The sequence below is a fragment of the Phacochoerus africanus genome, chromosome 2, assembly GCF_016906955.1.
Source record: "Phacochoerus africanus isolate WHEZ1 chromosome 2, ROS_Pafr_v1, whole genome shotgun sequence".
In the NCBI taxonomy this organism is placed as follows: Eukaryota; Metazoa; Chordata; class Mammalia; order Artiodactyla; family Suidae; genus Phacochoerus; species Phacochoerus africanus.
The window spans coordinates 255,381,371-255,402,211 of record NC_062545.1 but is presented as its reverse complement, the minus strand read 5'-3'; the positions used below and the strand labels follow the sequence as shown (position 1 = coordinate 255,402,211).

At 48.9% G+C, this 20,841-nt stretch overlaps 1 protein-coding gene across 1 annotated transcript in view; it reads right to left on the bottom strand.

Annotated features, from left to right (window-relative positions):
- Window positions 1–18,028, bottom strand: part of SNX30 (sorting nexin family member 30) — a 128,631-nt gene extending 110,603 nt beyond the window's left edge. Inside the window, exon 1 of the mRNA XM_047768175.1 lies at window positions 17,583–18,028. Within this exon, the coding sequence (XP_047624131.1) occupies window positions 17,583–17,738 (156 nt within the window). The 5' untranslated portion in view covers window positions 17,739–18,028. The remainder of the gene's footprint in view (window positions 1–17,582) is intronic.
- Window positions 18,029–20,841: the final 2,813 nt, after the last annotated feature.

Here is a 20,841-nt window from a genome sequence, read left to right as displayed (position 1 = left end):
CAATACAGAATCTGATTCAGTAGGTCTGGAATTAGGCCTGAGATTCTGTATTTCCAACAAGTTCCCAGATGAAACCAAGGCCGCTGGTCCGTGGACCACACTTTGAAAGGTCTACAGCAACAGAGACACAACAGAGGACACAAGCTCAACAGAGGTAGGCAAGTAAGAACTCCCACAACATGCCAGGCTGCTCGGGGGTGAAATCCTTTGGCAGGGACATGACTGTCCAGGAGAGGATCAGAGAGGTAGAGGCACCTGATCACAGAAGGCAGGCTAAGGACTCAGACTACTAGTGTGCAAGCACTGGGAAGTCACTGCAGGTCTCCAAAGAGGCAAATGACATATACAGGGTAGTATTTCAGGAAGGCGCATTCTGGCTACAGTGTTCAGAATAAATTCGATTGGGGTGGAGGGACCCGACTAGATAAAAGTAGGGAAAACCAGTTAAATGACCACACATCTTGATTAGGAAATTCACAATGACAATGGAAATGAAAAGAGACATTAAATAACAGTGATGTTATATACAAACATGGGATATTTAAAAGGAGAGGGGGGAGTTCCCGTCGTGGCGCAGTGGTTAACGAATCCGACTAGGAACCATGAGGTTGCGGGTTCGGTCCCTGCCCTTGCTCAGTGGGTTAAGGATCCGGCGTTGCCATGAGCTGTGGTGTAGGCTGCAGACGCGGCTCGGATCCCGCGTTGCTGTGGCTCTGGCGTAGGCCGGTGGCTACAGCTCCGATTCGACCCCTAGCCTGTGAACCTCCATATGCCGTGGGAGCGGCCCAAGAAATAGCAAAAAGACCAAAAAAAAAAAAAAGTCGCTAAAAAAAAAAGGAGAGGGGAAGAAAGGTATGGTTTTAAATACTCTCGCCACAGAGTGATTATAAGGTGCTAAAAACAAGAATCACAGAAACACTTGGAAAGATGGGTTTGAAGCTAGAAATGAAGACACAGGCTCTCTAACCCCGGCCGCAGTGGTCAAGTCCATCCAGAGACAGTATAAAAGGAAGCAGCAAAGGGCAGGAGCCATGGCTGGATGGGCTCACAGTTAGAGCTTAGAAGGAAAAAGAGGAGCCAAAGAAGCAAGAACAGGCCAGGGAAGGGCCAAGAGAGGAGAGAATCCACTCACTCAGTGAATATTTATTAAGCATCTGCTATGTGCCTGGCATAGGGGATGAACAGAGTAAGACCCCGAGAACAAAGCACATGGGGTGGGGGTCGGGGGAGCTGAGGGGAGGCTGGTGAATGACGCTAGTTCGGGGACATGAGCACTGAACCGGAGATCTGGAAACCTGGGTCCTCGCCTCAGCTCCGCCATGAACTAGCTGGTCTCACAAATTGCTTCTCTCTCTGGGCCTCGGTTTTCTCAACTGAAAGAAGAGGGTCTTGGAGGGAGTGACCCCCGAGCCCTCTGCAGCTCTAAAGGCCTGGATGCTACTGCTGTAAAACAACCTCTGCGGTTCTCCGGGAGCTGTGAGTGGTAGAGACAGCCCTGGGCCCACGGGGCTGGATGCGGAGGCAAGAGGAGGCAGATGGCGAGGCAGATGGCAGCAGTGCCCGAGGACCAAGCATCCAAAGAGCCTGGCTGTGACAGGAGAGCGAGCAGGCAGAAGGCAGGGAGCCTTGGAAAGCCTCTCCAACAAGGGAGACTGCGGTGAGCAGGAAGAGGCTCAAAGAGCCAGAAACTGAGATGAGGGAAGAGACACCGGCTCAGATTCAGAAAGGGTTGGTTTCATTTCCCTGGGCCTGAAACTGTGCTTTAAGATGTGCCACCAACAGTCTCTAATGTGTGTAAGCACTCAAAAACGTGGGGGGTGGAAAAGGATACAGTTTGTAGCAGTGGCGGGGAAAGCAGTGGGCTCTAACGTTGGAGAGACTCAAGTTCAAATCTCAGCCCCATTCTCTTCTAGCTCTGTGACCTTGAACATGTTACTTTACTTCTCAAAGCCTACATTTCCCCAGCTGTCAAAGGGGAAGGAGACAGCAACTACACCCTAGGGGAGTGCCCCAAGATGATGGGGTTCATCAAAGGAAGTGCTCTCTAAAGGGCACAGAGATCACAAACACGTGTTACTATTATCTCTGGCTGAAGGGGAAGCATAAATGAGGGACCATACGCTGGACACCTTCAGTGCGGAAGAGATCAGAAGAGAAGTTAGGGAAATGAAAAACAGGCCAAAGCATATGTTAAACATGAAAGGCTGGGCATAGAGGAGACCGTGTTAGGTTTTTCTAGATGCCAGAATGTTACAACGGATGGACTATTCCAGGCAAGTCCCACAGTCAACCCAGATTAGAGGAGCAAGACCTGGGTACCCCGACTCACTGCAAGTTGACCCACGGAAAGGCAAGTCCAGACCCAGAACACTGAGATGAGTAAGAGGTGATTTTTAACAAGACCTGGAAACCAATACCTCCAAAGGATACGCCCAGGGCCAGCTTCACAGGGATCCCATGCTCAGAAGGGTTCCATACCGGGTTTACTCCTCTGCTCTTGCTCCCTTGAAATTCTTAACAATTTTTAGCAAGGGGATAAGAATTTTAATTTTCATTATTTACAATAGCCAAGACACGGAAGCAACCTAAATGTCCACTGACAGAGGGCTGGATAAAGAAAATGCAGTACATATATACCATGGACTATCACTCACCCATAAAAAAAAGAATGAAATAATGCCATTTGCGGCAACACACATGGACCTAGAGATTTTCACACTAAGTTCAACAGTGGAAGGCAAACATCATATGAGATCAGTAATATGTGTAATCTAACAAAAAATGATACAAAAGAACTTAACAAAACAGAAACAGACTCAGATTTTGAAACCAAAGTCATGGTAACTAAAGGGGAAATGTGGGATAAGAGGGATCAATTAGGGGGTTGGGACTGACATAGACACACTACTGTATATAAACTAGATGGGTAACAAGGACCTACTGGATAGCACGGGGGAATCTACTCAATACTGTGTAATAACCTATATGGGAAAAAGAATCTGAAAAGGAGCAGATAGATGGGTAGGTATAACTGATTTACTTTGCTGTATGCCTGAAACTAATACAACTTTCTAAGTCAGCTATACTCCAATAAAATTGACTTTTAAAAAAAGAATTTCAATTTTGCACTGGGCACCACAAATTACAGGGTCAATCTTGGATATTCACTGGTAAAGACGACTCACTGCATGAACATACACGTAGTAAAAGCTAAAGGGCTAAAAGTAGTAAAGAATTTGCTATTGTCATCAGGCCAGAAAACAATTATTCAAATACTCACAGAAATCCAAACATTGACCATTCATTAATTTTTTTTGTTGTTTTTTGTTTTTTGTTTTTAGGGCTGCACTAGTGGCATTTGGAGGTTCCCAGGCTAGGGGGTTGAATCAGAACTACAGTTGCCGGCCTACACCACAGCTCATGGCAACTTCAGATCCTTCACCCACTGAGTGAGGCCAGGGATTGAACCCATAATGTCATGGTTCCTGGTCAGATTCGTTTCCACTGTGCCACGATGGGAACTCCAACCATCAATTTAAAAAACAAAATGTAGTGGTTACCTATGATAGGTAACCTAAGACTTCCTTCCAATGTGCTTCCCTTTAAAATTTCTTCAACGCTACTGAATCGCTCTGATTACCTCCATGGCATCGTGCAGTTACCCTATCATCATGTTACACAGCAATCACTCACTTGTCCTTCTCTGTCGCCCCTCCTGGACCTTGGATGCTTAGAAGGTCAGGTCATTTTGTTCACCTGTCTACCCCTCGAGCACGGCACATGAGAGGCCCATAAAAATCTCTGAGAAAGGACCAAAAAGTCCAAGGGTCTTTCACAAGTGCTGATGCAAGCCATGAAGTAAGCAAGATTTACTGGACCAGACAGTGCAGAAAAAGGCTGTTAAATTGCATTTTTTTCAGCATAGATGCTGATGCAGCAAGCTGATAAGCCCAGTTCCAGAGAACATAACTCTGTCCTAATTAAATAATCCAAAAGAAGGTCTAGGTTTCCATTTTTGCAATCAAACAACTATTCCACAACCATTTTTATTCTAATTATAATAAGACATCGTTTTCCTGGAACGTGTAAGACCTGACCTGTCCCAGGCTAATGTCATTTCCAAAATGTAGTCTTGATTGCCAAGGAACATAATGCCTCACACAGCACACTTACAGAGAAGTCCCTCAAACATGTGCACCAAAGTTCATCTTGGCACTTCAAGTGTTAATGTGATTTATCAATTCTAGTAAGAAACTAGCTTTAAAAGCATATATACCCTCTGAGGGCAAAGGACAGTCTTTTCAGCAAGTGGTTCTGGAGAAACTGGATATCTGCATGCAAAAGAATGAAACTGGACCTTATCTTACACCACATACAAAAATTAAGTCAAAATGGGTTAAAGACCTAAACCTAAGACCCAAAACTATAAAACTTCTAGAAGTAAACATAGGGGGAAAAGCCTCATGACACGGGACTTGGCAGTGATTTCTTGGCTATGACACTAAAAACATAGGCAACAGAAGCAAAAACAGACAAACGGGACTGCATCAAACTTTAAAACTTTTATGCAAAGGACACAATTGAGAGAGTTGAAAAGAAGCCTATGGAGAGGGACAAAACATTTGCAAATCATAGATCTGATAAGGGTTAATATCCAGACTATATAGAGAACTCCAAAAACTCAACAACAAAAAAATCAAATAATCTGGTTGCAGGTTCGATCCCTGGCCTTGCTCAGTGGGTTAAGGATCCAGCGTTGCTGTGAGCTGTGGTGTAGGTCGCAGACGTGGCTTGGATCCCGTGTTGCTGCGAGCTGTGGGGTAGGCCAGCAGCTACAGCTCCGATCAGACCCCTAGCCTGGGAATCTCCATATGCCGCCCTAGAATATGGAGCGGCCCTAGAAAAGGCAAAAAGACAAAAAAAAAAATACCATATGTTCCAGTTTTTATATATAAACTTTTGGGTTTATATAACCAAAAAAGTTGAAACAGGATCTCAGAGAGAGAGATTCGTACATCCATGTCCACTGCAGCATATTCACAACAGCCAAGCAACAGAAGCAAACCAAATGTCTGTCAATAGATACTTGATAAAGAAAATGTGGTACATGCCTGTTCTAGAGTATTTTTCAGTCTTAGAATATCCTGTTACACGCTACAACATGGTTAAACCTTGAGAACATTATTCTAAGTGAAATAAGCCAGTCAGAAAAAAAAATACTGTGTGAGTCTACTTCTGTGAGGTATCTAAACAGAGCTATCAAATTCAGAAAGACAGAAAGCAGAACAGTGGTTACCAGGATCTGGGGGGAGGGACAAAATGGGGGTTGTCATTTTATGGGTATAGTTTCAGTTCTGCAAGAGGAAAAACTTTGGAGAGCTGATTCACAACAACACCAACGTACTTAACGCTACCAAACTGTATACCTAAAAATGGCTGAGGTGGCTAAAAAAAAAAAAAAAAATCAGGATATTTACAACCACCTTATTGTACATTCATGTCTAAAATTACCATTAACCTCAAATGCAGAATTTTTGTAGAAAATTCAATAAATTGTATTCCATGTCTCTCTTTTTTTTTTAAGTATAGGGCAGATCTTGAACAATATGGGTTTGTGCAGGTCCACTTATTCTCAGATTTTTTTCACTAACTACATAGCCCAGTGCTACACGATGAGATTGACTGAAACTGCAGATTTAGAACTGTGCTGACTATAAAATTATCTGCATATTTTCAACTGTGCTGGGGTTAAGCACCCCAACCCTTGAACTGGTCCATGGTCAACTGTATATATCTAAGAAAGAACCCAAATGACCAGCAACTGATGAACGGACAAACAAAATGTAGTCTATTCATACCATGGAATATTATTCACCCATAAAAAGGAATGGAGTTCTGATATACAAAGATAAACTTTAAAAACATTTGCTAAGTGAAAGAAGCTAGTCACAAAAGGCCATGTATTCTATGATTCCATTTTTATGAACTATTCAGAATAGGCAAATTCATAGAGAAAGAAAGCAGATTAGTGATTGGCAGGAATTGGGAGTGAAGAAAATGGAGTGTCTGCTAATGAGTGTGAGGAGTCTTTGGGAGGAACATTCTGGAAACACTCTGAATTAGATAATGGTGACAGTTGCACACCCTTGTAAATAAGCCAAAAATCACTAGGTGGTATGTTTTTAAAAGGTGGATTTTATGGTATGTGCCTATGGGTGTTGCTTAAAGTAGTGTGAGCTAGATTTCGACTGTTTGCAAACAAAACTCCTGACCAGTACACCTCCGAATCCAGGGAGTCAAAACTCCACTGAAACTGCCTCCCCCAACCTTCTGCAGCAACACCTTCTCCCTGGACCTCCTGCCTCTCGGCTCCTCCCACCCCCTCCCAGCCAGGGACTCACAGTGACCTCTCAAGCCACAAACAGGGCCCTGCACCTCCCCTGCTTAAAATACCACTGGCCTCCCAATCACTGAGGATGAAGGCCTTACTTCCTGCCATTCCCGACCACAACCTGCCCACTCCCCTCCTCCCCAGCTGCACTGCTCAGCCCTCGCTGCCACTCCTGCAAGCTGACACTCCCAGTCTCAGCACCCGCAGCTTCTTCTGCTCCACTTGCCCTTCCTTCCTCTGTCCATCTGCAAACATCTACTTCTGCACTCTCCAGCTCCTTCGGAAAAGCCACCACGCTCCTGAGCAGGTCATTCCTTACCTCATTCCCTATAAGTTAACCACCATAACAACTGTACCAGACGCCATCGGTGCCCCCCACACCCCCCGCTCGCTGACCAGTCCCATCCCCACTGGCCTGACTTCTTGACCAGCCTGCTTCCCCCGGTTGCTGAACCTGCTTTGCCCACCATGGGGCGCGCTGGCAAGGGCTTGGCGATTAATGCCCAAACACCCCGTCCATGCAGCGCTCAGCCAATGACTCACAAGGGCCGCTGTTTGAAGACCCCAGCTCCCGCACCAGGGCGGGGATAACCAAGGCCTATATTCTGTACAGGCTCCCAGGGGTCCCAGTTGTTGCTTCTAAGGCAGTAACAACACCTAGCATTTTCATAATACTTACTCTGTGCCAGACACCATTCTCATTTAGGAGTTCCCATCATGGCGCAGCGAAAACGAGTCCAACTAGGAACCATGAGGTTGCAGGTTCCATCCCTGGCCTCGCTCAGTGGGTTAAGGATCTGGTGTTGCCATGAGCTACGGCGTAGGTCACAGACGTGGCTCGGATCTGGAGTAGGCGGGCAGTATCAGCTCTAATTAGACCCCTCACTTGGGAACCTCCATATGTCGCGGGTGGAGCCCAAGAAAAAAAATTATAAAAAATAAATACATAAAGTGAAGAAACTGATAGAAATGAACAAGGATGTAACAAAGGATATAACTCTTTTGTTATGAGTGATAGGCAGTAAAAACAAAACTTTAAAAAAAAAAAAATTTAGTCTTTAGAATGCCACTGCCAAATAATCCAAAATCTAACTAGGGAGACACGAAGGCAGTACAAGATGGAGAAACTTGCCCACGGCAACAGAGCTGGTGAAAACATCTAGCAGTGTTCACATTCTATTGCAACCACCTGGATATAGGCCTCTTTTTAGCACTGGGCCAGGACCCTCTCAAAAGAAAGACCTTTTTTATCTTTCTCAGTATTCCCCGCATCCAGCACCGAGCCAGGCACATAGGAGACACTCAAGAGATTTTGAAAAGTGCCTGCACTCTGCTACCCAAACAGGCCATGAGTCCCCTCCCACCACGCTCCCCGCCACACACACAACAATAATTCCTGATCCCTGCTCTGTGGCAGCCAACTCGAGGAATTCTGAGGGGCAGGGCAAACATGAGACAGCACATGACCCCTACAGCATCTAGTAAGGAAAGCTAATGGCTCGCACATGAGTCGCTGCACCTTCCCGAGCTGTTATTTACGTACTTATTTTGTCGGACTCTCATGTATCATGGAGCAGGTCTTTTTCCCTGTACCCTCCATTAACACCTGACTCTCTCCCATCCCAAAGACCTTTCTTCAGCCCTGTTTTACCCCAAGCTACCGCCCTTCTCACTACAAACTGCTACAACCTGCTGCCTTTCACTCAACTGTTAATATCCACATTGTTTAAATTCTGACCTCAACCTCTGCATCTTCCACTCCCATCTCTCTTTGGATCTATTGGGTGACACATTTATATATGAAGAAGAGCTTCTGGGAGGCAGCATTTGTGCTAAGTTGAAGAGTTTGAGCTTTCAACAGCAGTGTTCAAACCAACTCTGTCCCAACTCCTGACTTCAAACTGCATTCTAACCATCCTCACACTTGCTCACACCTGCTTCCCAAACTGCTCCCCCTCTCAGTGGGGGCGCCAGTCAGCACCAGTCTCCTGGACTAAAAAACCAGCCACCTCCACCATACCAAAACTAGTCATCTTTACATTTTCTAATCTTTCTTCCTCCAGGCAGTAGCTCCAACTTAAACCAAGCTAACACCTTTTTTTTTTTTTTTTTTGCTTTTTAGGGCCACACCTGAGGCATATGGAGATTCCCAGACCAGGGGTCAAATCGGAGCTACAGCTGCAGGCCACAGCCATGCCAGATCCATGCCACATCTGCAGCCTACACCACAGCTCATGGCAACGCCAGATCCTTAACCCACTGAGCAAGGCCAGGAATCGAACCCACAACCTCATGATTCCTAGTTGGACTCGTTTCCACTGCGCCACAACAGGAACTCCCAAGCTAACACCTTTTTAACTTACCTCTTTCACTGCCAGTCTCTCCCCATCCCAAGCACTGATCACATATTCCCCTAGTCAAAAACCTTCTAGGGCTGGCTACTGCCTAGAGAATAAAAGCTAACTTCCACATCAGAACACTGAAAGCAGTCTCAGCCTCCTCCTGACCGGTCTTCCTACCTCCTCTATAATCCCCAAACTCAAGACTCTCAAAACCTCTCCACCCTCAACGCACGACCCAACCCAATGCAACCCTGGCAGGCACAGGTATTTTCCATCGCAAGAGCTCTGCTCAAGCTGCTCCCTCGGCCCGCGATGCCGTCCCCACCCACACCTGAAAGTCTCCTCAAGCTTCAAGGACCAGGTGAAGACACACCTCCACCACCAAAGCTGATCTGCAGACAATACATTCTGCGGGGGGGGGCAGGGGCTGACCAAGCGGAACTAAGCACTCTCCTCTCAATGATCCAAAGTATTTTTTCTTTTTTTTTTGCTTTTTTTTATTGTTGTTGTTTTTGCTTTTTAGGGCCAAACCCTCGGCATATGGAGGGTCCCAGGCTAGGGGTCTAATCGGAGCTACAGCTGCCATCCTACACCACAGCCACAGCAACTCGGGATCCGAGCCACATCTGTGACCGACACCACAGCGCACGGTAACACCCGATCCTTAACCCACTGAGCGAGGCCAGGAATCGAACCCACTTCCTCTTGACTAGTAGGGCTGGTTACCACTAAGCCACAACGGGAACTTCCTCAATGATTCAAAGTAAAACTTCACATTTTAAAGTCTATGTATTGATCTTTTTTTTTTTAAGTTTCAAGTGACAAACCAAATTGAAAATCATGTAAACAAAAGGGAGTCCGTGACCTGCTGTAACCAGGATGCCGGGGAAGCAGTGCTAGTTTCAGACACAGCTGGCCCAACTGGGTCCTAGATTCAAGTGATCTTCAGGGCTGGTCCCCTTGTTCCTCACCAGCTCCACATTCCTCTCTGGCTTCATCCTTAGGCAGGCACTCTCCACGTCACAGGAAACAAAGGCACACAGTCTAACAGAAAGAGAGATTCTTTCCCTCAGCATCCATCGGAGCTAATCTCTGTTTGGCTCTGCTAGGGTCACATGTCCACCAAGGAAGCTATTTGGGCCGATGGGCAATACAGATGAAAGACCAGAAGCAGGAGGAGGTGAGAAGCCAGGCTGTTTCCCCCCGACCCCATCCCCTCCTTTCGGATCCAGGTAGCATCCCTGGTTACACCTGCTTCCTCTCCAGGGCTCCCTCCCCTTGTGGTCCCTGCTCTTGTTGAGCAGCCCTGGCATGGTTCTCGTTCCCACAGAACTAGATTCTGCTACCGTAACCTTCTCTGTCGACCGTCCCGCCTTGAGGGTGACTGCCCTTTCCTGTCATTGCTCCCCTCTGGGTTACCTCCCTGACCTCTGCTTGACCTCACACGTTCTCCAGCACCTTTGCGACTAATTCCCTATTTTATAGTCTCTCCATCTGAAAAACCTACAGTGGCGTTCATTCCCTGACGGGACCACAACCAATCCTGAAATTGACACAGAACAGGCAAAAATGTTCACATGCAGATGTGGATAGGATGGTATCGAGGAACAGCCACCACCCCCAGCACCTCACAGCTATCAAAGGCTCACTGTGCATCATACGCTAAGGTATGAACTCCCAGGGTAGCACATCAACCTTGCAACGTAGGCACCTCTGTTATCCCCTTTCCACAGAGGAGGAAACCGAGGCTCTGAGAAGTTAAATAAGTTGCTGCTACAAAGACTTTAAGTAGTGGAGCTGGGATTCAAATCCAGACAACTTGGCTCCAAAGTGCATCCTCTGAAACAGATTCCACTGAGGAGTGTTCCCAGCAGGGGAACTCGACGGGATCGAGTGCTACCTCCTTCGATATCACGGTATCACGGCAGATAAGGACGTGAAGCATCCCCTGGATTTAGCAATAAGGAAGTCACGAGGGACCCTGAATTGTAAAGAAGTCAGACCCAGGAGACAGCAAGCTGAGAAGTAAGCCAGAGGTTAGGAAGTGGAGACAAGAGGAGCAAACCTTTCAAAAGATTTGGCTGTGAAGAGGAGTCATAAAATAGGGCAGGAGATGGAGGAGAAGGGGGGCAGCGGACAGGGAGTCTGGAACCACGGGAGTGAGGCAGGCTGACGGACACGGCCACGTCTCTGAGAGGCCAGGGTGGGCAGGCCCTATAGTCCAGGATCGGCCTTAGAAACATCTTCTACCGCAACCGGGGACAAAGAAAGGACGGCCACAGATTCTGATCATGTTGTGGTTTGGTGGAAGGCAGTTTGGGCGGCTTCTGTCTTCTCTAAGGTAGAAATCGAGGCCATTAGCAGAAAGGGAGGGTGGGGGAGAAGGCTGGAAGGTGTGAGAGGCAGAGAAAAGCTTCAGAGGAGCCCCGGTGCAGAAGGGGAGCGTCTGTACAAAGAAGGGGGGCGCCCAGCATCTCTGAGGCCCCAGCTGTACTTGGAAGCTGTGAGTTTACACTGGCAGCAACTCTCCAGGTACTTCAGCACCGGAGGTGCCAGCAAAAGACAGGAACAAACAGGATGATCCAGGTGGGACGCACGAGGAGGAGCGCACGGGAACCGCGCAAAGGGCAGTGGCAACTGACAAGGGGAGCCCCGGACTCTAGAGCAGGCGGGCGGCTACAGGCCGTGGGGCGACAGGGGTGGGCAGTTCTCACGGACTGGGAGGAGGGCGAGCCAAGACAAGACGCCGTCTGCAGGCACTGGTTCAGAGCAGAAGCAGTTCTAGGTATGACATATAATGCGAGGGGGTAGCTGTGAGAGAGGGCAACCGAGCTGAGGGAGGGGGAGAGGTGAAGGTGACCAGATAGCAGGTCAAGAAACTGATAGTTTTAGAGATTTGGACAGAGTCCCCTGAGGTGAAGGCACACCTTGAGAGGATAGTAAGGTGGGGTTTAAAGATTCAGATGAGTAAGAGAAGCAGGGAAGTTACAAAGTGACAGGGAAGAAAAAGGCAGTGGGAGGTCTGTAATGGGCATTTGCTTTGTTTGTTTTTGTCTTTTTAGGGTGGCGCCCACAACCTATGGAGGTCCCCAGGCTAGGGGTCGAATCTGAGCTATTAGCCGACAGCCTACAGCACAGCCACAGCGACGCCGGATCCTTAACTCACCGAGCGAGGCCAGGGATCGAACCCACAACGTCATGGTTCCTGGTCAGATTTGTTTCTGCTGCGCCACAAGGGGAACTCCTGTAATGGGCATTTGTGAAACAACAATCACTTGTCCATTCATTCCCTCCTTGGAGGAGGAGAAGCACCCTGATTTCGCTGTAGAAACCATCTCCTTCCTCCCCAGGCACAGAGAGGGCTTCCCAAATACTAGTAAGAGTCTAGGCCTTAATTCTGAGTCGTGGGAGAGGGGGGAGGGTGGGAACAGACGTGTTCTTTTTATTATTCTTTAAACTGTGTAGATACATTCTATTAATACAGATGCATTGATATACTTCATATATATTTATATGTCCCAGTTAAAACATACAAAAGCTCCCCTTCGCCACCCTCTAAAGATAAAGACCTGCTCCAGGTCTTGGGCAATCAGAGTTACAGAGATTGGCTTCAGCACCTGACCCACTTTAGGCCCAGGAGATACGAGCCCAGAGCCTCTGCTGGAATTATCAGGAAAGAAGTGCTCTCTTTCTGCTGCAATTGCAAAGCTGGTTTGTAGAATATTGCCCTTCACCAGCTTGGGAATAAAGCTAACACAGAAAGAAGAAAGCAGAGCCAAGAGATGGAAAGCGACAGACTCCTAACATCCTTTGAATACCTACTTCCAGCCATTCCGGAAACCAAAATACCTGGGGCTTTTCAACATAAGCCAGTAGATTTTTTTTTTTTTCCTTTTCTTCAGCCAGTTTGCATTTGGTTTATGTCTTTTTGACTAAAAGAAACCTAATTCAGTGCTGTAGTCAAATAAAGAATTCTTTTTCCTTTTTTTTTTTTTTTTTGTCTTTTTAGGGCCGCACCCACAGCATATGGAGGTTCCCAGGCTAGAGGTCGAATCGAATCAGAGCCATAGCCACTGACCTACACCACAGCTACACCAGATCGGAACATCATCTGCCACCTACACCACAGCTCACAGCAACACTGGATGCTTAACTCACTGAGCGAGGCCAGGGATCAAACCTGCGTCTTCATGGATGCTAGTCAGATTCATTTCCACTGAGCCATGACGGGAACTCCAAAAATTCTCAATTCAATAGCCTGTGCAATGCTTTCAGCACAGAAGTCAAATCATGCCCTCCAGAGCCCCCGCCATGGCGCAACAGGATTGGCAGTGTCTTGGGAGTCGATGGGGCACAGGTTCGTTCCCTGGCCCAGCACAGCGGGTTGGGGATCCAGCGTTGACGAAGCTGTGGCTTAGGTTGAGACTGTGGCTCCGATCTGATCCCTGGCCTGGGAGCGTCACGTGCCTCGGGGCGGCCAAAAATGACCAAAAAAAAAATCATGCCCTCCTGCTGCTCAAGTCCCTGCAATGGCACTCAAAGTAAGGGTCAAAGTTCAGCCTAGACGTCTGGCTCCCTCTTCTTTCTACCCTTGGCCAAGGAGTCCCCACTGCTCATTCTGCTCCAACCACCCTGGCTTCTAAGGTTGTCCCTGACAACACCAGGCAGGTGCCTTCAGGCCTCGGCTTTGACTGTCCCACCTGGACACTCCTCAGACAGCTGACCCCCTACCTCCTCCAAGTCTCTGCTCAAATCTCAAGTTCTCGATAAGGGCTACCCGAATCCCCCTACAGCCAGTGGTTCTGAACTCCCTCCCCTATTTTTTCTTCCTTTCACAGCATTCATTACATAAAATTACATGTAATTGATTCTTTTTGAGTTCATAGAACTGTGTCTGGCTCGTAGGAGGCCCTCAGATATATGCTGAGTGTGCCAACAAAATGGCACGGGCCCCCAAGGGGTAGTGCTTGGTCTGTAAAGGGAGCAGAGAGACAGAACACTGACCCCTATTGCCTGAACCTGACCCAAGTGGCGCTTAGGAGGAAAAGACGCCTCCATTTTGAAGACTTCAGGGGAAGCAGTGACCGAAGGCGACAGGAAGAGTTCAGCAAAGAGGGTGAGGATGTGGCTAGGGGTGTCAGCCACAGCTGGGGCTTGAGAGGGCTGGGGTGTTCGGTTTTGGAAGGTCCACAGGAGTTGGAGGCTGAGTCAGGGGAGAAGCGAGCCCAGAGTGGTTTGCAGATGAAAGTAACAAAGAGAGATGGGTCAAGTAGTTTATTTACATTTCAGGTGGAGACGAAGAATGCAGTGCTAGAAGGCCTGGTGAGCTTACCTGGCATCAAAAGAATTCCTAGCAACCCTTGGTAAACATATTCTTCCCATCACACCACGGCTTGAATGATTTTTAGATGTTGTGGCTGGAGAGGCCATCCCATTTGGTCCTTCCCTGCTTGCCAGCACCCCAGAGACCAGGGAAAAGTGTCTGCTGACTGAGATGCAAGGCTTTCCCGCTCATGGCACCATCCTGGGCCCACAGAAAGCAACTCCTCTCGGCATAGTATAATAATCCTGCATGAGGAGCATCCTGTCAAAGCCCCATGTGCCTGGCCTAGAAGTGACTCTCAATCAGGCGTCCAGGATCACAAACCCCAATGCCCAAAAAGGCAAAAAGACACAGGTTTCCTTTCAAAGACAGACCCTGGCACTCAGTGCTCTGACCTGCCCTCCAGCAGTCCCCAGACTTCCTGGCCAAAGGAAAAGCAGGGCAAAGGGAAGGCTCGTGTCTACTGGTTCTGATTCACCTCTTACTTGCTAGCTTCTCCCTGCAGAAATTTTTCCAGAGTTACAAGAACATACGCATATGCCCAGATTCAAGGAGAGTGTTACTCCCAGGCGGAGAAAGAAATTATGTTGCTCTATAAGCCTCTGAGGAAAAGTGGCTTACTATAAACCGGGCCCTTGGGAGTGAGGTCAATTTGATGCTCCTCACAGCTCTGAAGAGACTTATTAAATATTCAATAATTAATAATAATGCCTTCAAGACCATCTCATTCTGAGTTCCCACTGTGGCACAGCGGGTTAAGAATCCAACTGCAGGAGTTCCCATCGTGGCTCAGTGGGTTAAGATTCTGACTAGCATCCATGAGGATGCAGGTTCGATCCCTGGCCTGGCTCAGTGGGTTAAGGATCTGGCATTGCTGCAAGCTGGGGCATAGGTCGCAGGTGTGGCTCAGATCCGGTGTGGCTGTGGCTGTGGTGTAGGCCAGCAGCTACAGTTCAGATTCCACCCCTAACCCAGGAACGTCCATATGCTACAGGTGCAGCCCTTAAAAAAAAATTCAACTGCAGCAGCTCAGGTGGTTGCAGAGGTGTGGGTTATATCTTTGGGCCCTGGCCCAGTGGCTACAGCTGTGGCTGGGATCATAGCTGAGGCTAGGACTGGATCCCTAGCCCAGAACTTCCATATGCTGTGGTACAACCATAAAAAGAATAGAGGGGGGGAAAAAAAAAAAAAAAAGACTCTCTTTCATGGAACTGTCCCTGTAAAGGAAGCCAAAGATATGTGACTTAGGCATGACTTCCTGTGCACCAACTAGATCTTGGGGGTATTTGTCCTCCCAGTACTTAGTAGCAAAATGCCCACACTTCTGAATTAAATGTCCTCCAAGAATGGATCCTTAAGCAGCTATTTAAAAAGAGCCATCAGGAGTTCCCGTCGTGGCGCAGTGGTTAACGAATCCAACTAGGAACCATGAGGTTGCAGTTCGATCCCTGGCCTCTTTCAGTGGGTTAAGGATCCGGCGTTGCCGTGAGCTGTGGTGTAGGTTGCAGACGCGGCTCGGATCCCGCGTTGCTGTGGCTGTGGTGTAGGCCGGTGGCTACAGCTCCGATTGGACCCCTAGCCTGGGAACCTCCATATGCCGCAGGAGCGGCCCAGGAAATAGCAAAAAAAAAGACAAATAAATAAATAAATAAATAAAAAGTAAAAAAATAAAAAGAGCCATCGGTTGTAGCCAGCCTCCAATGTGACCCCAATGATCCCCACCTCCTGATATCCACACCCTCTTTCCATGCTGTACCAATGATGGTCAATGTGACCTAGAGAATATGGCAGAAGAATGTCACTTCTGAAAGGAGCTTATACAAGACTGTGGCTTGAGTCTTGGGGTCTCTTCATCTCTTGGATCACTTGCTCCAGGGGAAACCAGTTGCCACATCAAGCAGCCCCATGAAGAGGAACTAAGGCCTGCCCACAGCCAAGTCAGTGTGCTTGGGAGCTGATCCACCCTCAATCCAGTCTTCAGTGAATGCAACTTCATGAAAGACCTGAGTCAAAACCACTCAGTTAAGCTGCTCCCAGATTTCTGTCCCACAGGTACTATTTTCAGATGCAAGGTTCTGGAGTAATTGGTTATACAGCACTAGATAATTAATTCACTATCCTACACAAACCTGAGAAAGAAATTGGAGGTTTAACTTCAGTTCCCCTCCTACATGCATGTAGCACCAAGTTCTCTGTCCTTAAAAAAGCATCAAATTACTCATTCAGTCATTCAGTCAATTTCATATTGAATGTCAAACATGGGCAAGGTATTTCCAAGTGATATAAGCCTTCATACGGTCTCTAATCTTCTATAAAATAAAGAGAAATACAAAGAACTCCCTTCCAAACACAACTCAAGCTGTTCAATCCATTGCTTTCATTAGCTTAAGATGTCTCTTTCCTAATGCTGTGCCGACCCTTACCCCGCTACCAGACCCGGCCCCACTCTTTGCTTTCACAAACCCTCTGGGGAAGGTACATCTCCAGCTATTCTGACTGCTCAATGCACTCATACTCATTTTTACTGTACCACATGTCCTTCCATCTAAGAGGGAAAGAAAGTTAGGTTCCCTGATTCCATTTCATATTGGGACAAGGAGGAATCCACTTAACTATTTTACTAGGACGGGACAAGCGTGATCACAGGGGTTGAGAACAATTCTAATTCCTGCAATTAGTGACTAAGTGGCAACAGTGGCGCTGATACAATCACAGCTCAAGTCCTGGTCACAGCTGAACTAGCAACTCTGCGGGGGGAGGGGGGACGCCGCCCCTTACCCCTCACCGGACTCTGCTGTCTCTCAAGGCAGCGGGAGGGTCATGCTGCTCTAAGGAAAACCAAGAGCCTCTCTCTACACAAAGAAGGTCAAAGGGCGACCTTTCTTTCCATCAACCACAAAACCAGCCTCTGCCAAACCCTAAACAGTGTGGGAGATCGGCAGAGGTGGATGGAGCTCCAAATAGGAAACCACAGGGATACGCTCCTCGCTCCTCCCGCAGCCAGCTGGGGTCTGAGTCAGGTGACTCCTCAGGGCACACAGCAAACCTAAACAAAGATCTCACTCCCCACAAGACAGAACGAGGGTAAGATGCCTCTGGCAGTGAGACCACGGAAAACCATTAACTCTTGCTTCTTTGCAATCCCAGCAAACTGGAGGAGCTACAAGTGACACGGTAGCTCAGCTTTCAGGGATGTGTCCGGAGGATCCGAGACCCCATCCCAGGACCTAGGACCTAGTACTGCACCCACGCCTCCGGCCACAACGGGCAGGCGGGACCCCTCCCCACCAGCTGTCACTGGCGCTCGCGACCAGTCACAGCCGGGCAATTCCGTCCCTTCTGTCCGCTCCCCCTGCGGCTGCGACCCCGCGGGGGCGGCAGAGAGATAATTTTCCCAAGGCTCTGGGGCGACGGCACGCCTGCCCCCGGAAAGGAGCGCCAGGGTGGGCGCGGCTCGTGCCCAGTGGGGCTCCAGGTATCTCGTCTCCCTAGGGAGCGAAACGATTCCCAGTCCCACGTGCCCTACCTTGTCGCCGAAGCTGCGGGCCATCAGCAGGTCCGGACTGGGCGTGCTGTCGCCGCCCACGGCCTCCTCGCTGCTGGAGCCGGCCAGCGGGTGCGGCATGTCGCGCAGGGAGTGGGGCCCCGTGGACTGCAGGGCCTTGGGGGGCCTGCCCGACATGGCGCGCACCGCTCGGGACTCGCCGCCGCCGCCGCTTCCTCCTGCTGCCCGCCGCCGCGGGCTCCCCCAGCGCCCGGGCCAAGGCCCCGCTCGGCCGCGCGGCTCGGTCGGAGGCCCAGCACCAACCGGTCTGGAAGCCGCCGCCGCCGCCGCCACCCGCGGGCTCCTGTCTGCCCGCGCTGGGTCGGCTGGACTGTGCTACCCAGCTCCGCGCCGCGCGCCCCGACTCTGCTCCCGAGCCCGAGCCCGTGGCGGGTCCGCTCGCACCTTGGCCCCGGCGCCAGCCCAGCCCGCACCGCCACGCCGCCCAGCCTGCTCGCGGCCCCGCCCCCGCGGCGCCCGGCCGCTCTGGGAGGGGGCGGGGGCGGGGAGAGGAGGGCGGAGGGAGGGGCACCGGGGAGGGGGGAGGCGGGCAGCTCCGCCCCCGGCCGCCGTCCCGCAGGAAGTGCGCCGGGAGCCCTCCGCCGCTGTCCTCCGAGAGTCCAGGCTCGCCTCCGGGAGGCCGGCCCTTGCAGGCTGCGCGCAGACCCCGCAGCGGATATTTAACGGAAATCAGGGGTGGAGAAAGACGTTGGAGGATCTTGTTCCGTTCCACCGCGATCACTGGTGCACCCAGAGGCAGCCGCGCTTGGAGCTGGGGGCTTTAGGACACGCACGGGAGTGGGGATCTTCTGGCCTCTAAAATAATCCAAAATGGAAGATATTACGACGCATATTATAAGAATGGCGTAAAAGATTATGAGGCTCCCAGGGGATCGAGAACATCGGGCAAGGAACCTGGAAGAGAATTCGAGGAGGCGTGTGGGGTTTCTTCCGATGCAAGATCCCCGTGGTTTTGCATCTGCGGGTCACCCGGGTTTATGTAAGGTTAAACCTCAGAAGAGTGAGCATCAAGAAATAAAGGCAGGGAGTGCTACACAGGATCAATGACCCTTACACTCACACCTTGACCGAGGCTCCCGTTAGTTTTCATTCTTTTGTGCTTCCTTTCCAGGCCTTTGGCTAGGCTGGATTCTGAGGTTTTTATGTGCCAGCAGAATGGAGATTGCCAAAGCCTCTTGGCTCTTTGAGAGTAAAAGTTTACCTCCTTTTTCCACCTTACCTGGCTTCACAGCTTCTGCGCTCAGGGCCAAGTCTGTAGAGTTCCTCAACCTGCTGTAAGAACAGGTCGATACTCACAAAGTAATGGGTAGAGGGGCCCGTTGTGAAGGGAGCACGTTTTTCTTTGCCCCGTCGCCAAACACTTTGGGTTCGTCCACTTTCACCCGGCTAATCTTGAAGCTGGGATTGACTGTGGTCTCCACAGCGCTGTTTTTTTCTAGAATACCTCATCATTCTATATACTTCAGCAGGAAGAGAATGCAGAGGGTTTATGCTAACACACAATAACACCCAGGGATTCACGGAGCTTCAGAGACCTTACCTTGTTTTCTCTAGTGCAAGTCATCTGGCCTCAAAGCTCGAGTTCTCATCTTTTCTCTCCCCTATGTGGGTCTGTCTTGGTTGTGGAGAACAGGACCAGAGGGCACTGGAAACAGATTTAAATGCAGCATCTACCTCACAGGAATGCTCATGTCTGGTCCTCTTGGAGTTGAGTAAAATTCACACTTTTATATTCAAGAGCTGCTTACAACTGTGACAAATCCTGTTATCTGATCTTCTGATGAAAACCAATAATGTGAATATAACTAGAAATGAGTGCTCTGTAGATGTATAACGGACGGAGGGTTTTGGTTTTGTTTGTTGTTTTTTTAGGCCACTCCCGCAGTATATGGAGGTTCTCAGGCTAGGGGTTGAATCAAAGCTGCAGCCACTGGTCTGTGCCACAACCACAACACAGGATTTGAGCTGCATCTGCAGCCTACACCACAGGTGTGGAAATTACATCACAGCTCATAGCAACACAGGATCCTTAACCCACTGAGAGGGGCCAGGGATTGAACCCGCATCCTCATGGATACTAGTTGAGTTTGTTACTGCTGAGCCAGAGGTATTTTTTTACTGAATGGTGTTATTTCACAGCCAGCCTACCTTCACATAATCGAGAGCTTATTTTACTAAGACTCCATACAGCTTTCTCCTCGGGATGCCAGTGAAGAGTGAAAAGAGAGCCACCTTTGAATTGCTACAAGCGGGTGACCTTGAGCGGGTTACCTAACCTAAATGAACCTGCTTCCTAACCTAAAAAGGTGGACGGGGAGCAGGTAATAATACTTAACCCAACTCAGTGGTTGTGAGGATGAAAGAACATGCACTGTATAATATTGCTAGCAGAATGCTGGCATGGAATAGATGCTCCCTAAATGTTAATTCCCTTCCTTTCCCCCCTCTGTTGTGCTTTCTCTACCATTCTTAGGAAATAATCCTAAAGTTTTCAGAAAAAAAACCCTGCTCCTCTCTAAACTCCTCTCTTGGCTCGGTTTGGGTCAGAGTACAATTTGTCTATGCTCCCACCATTTAAAAAACAAAATAGAGTTCTTAAAAGGACATAACGAGGAGTTCCCATCGTGGCTCAGTGGTTAATGAATCCGACTAAGAACCATGAGGTTGCGGGTTCGATCCCTGGCCTCGCTCAGTGGGTTAAGGATCTGGAATTGCTGTGGCTCTGGCGTAGGCCGGCAGCCACAGCTCCGATTCAACCCCTAGCCTGGGAACCTCCATGTGCCTTGGGAGGGGCCCAAGAAAATGGCAAAAAAAAAAAGCCATAACAAAACAGTTTATTTTCCAGTTTCCTGGCTGGTCAGTGGCATCTGGCCACAATGATCCGGTGGGTTGTCATCAAAACTAAAGAAAGTAAACTTCTATGGAAAACAGTTTGGGATAAAGTTTCCACCATTCAAATTTAGCCCAGGACTGCCTATTCATATTCACCATTTCCTGTTGTATTTTAGTGTTCCTTGTGGTGGGAAATTGCCACTGAAATAGAGTAAGCGTCCTGGACTAGGTGACCATCTTCTACTGAAAGTTTTCAAAGCAGCACAGCTGTGAGGAGGAATCATGAAGTTTCTGTATCAGAGTAAAAGGTTGTAGCGTTTATTGGAATTTATGGAGGGAAGCTTGGGTTTCTAGGGTTCGTTCAGAGGAAACAGCCCCAGATATATAT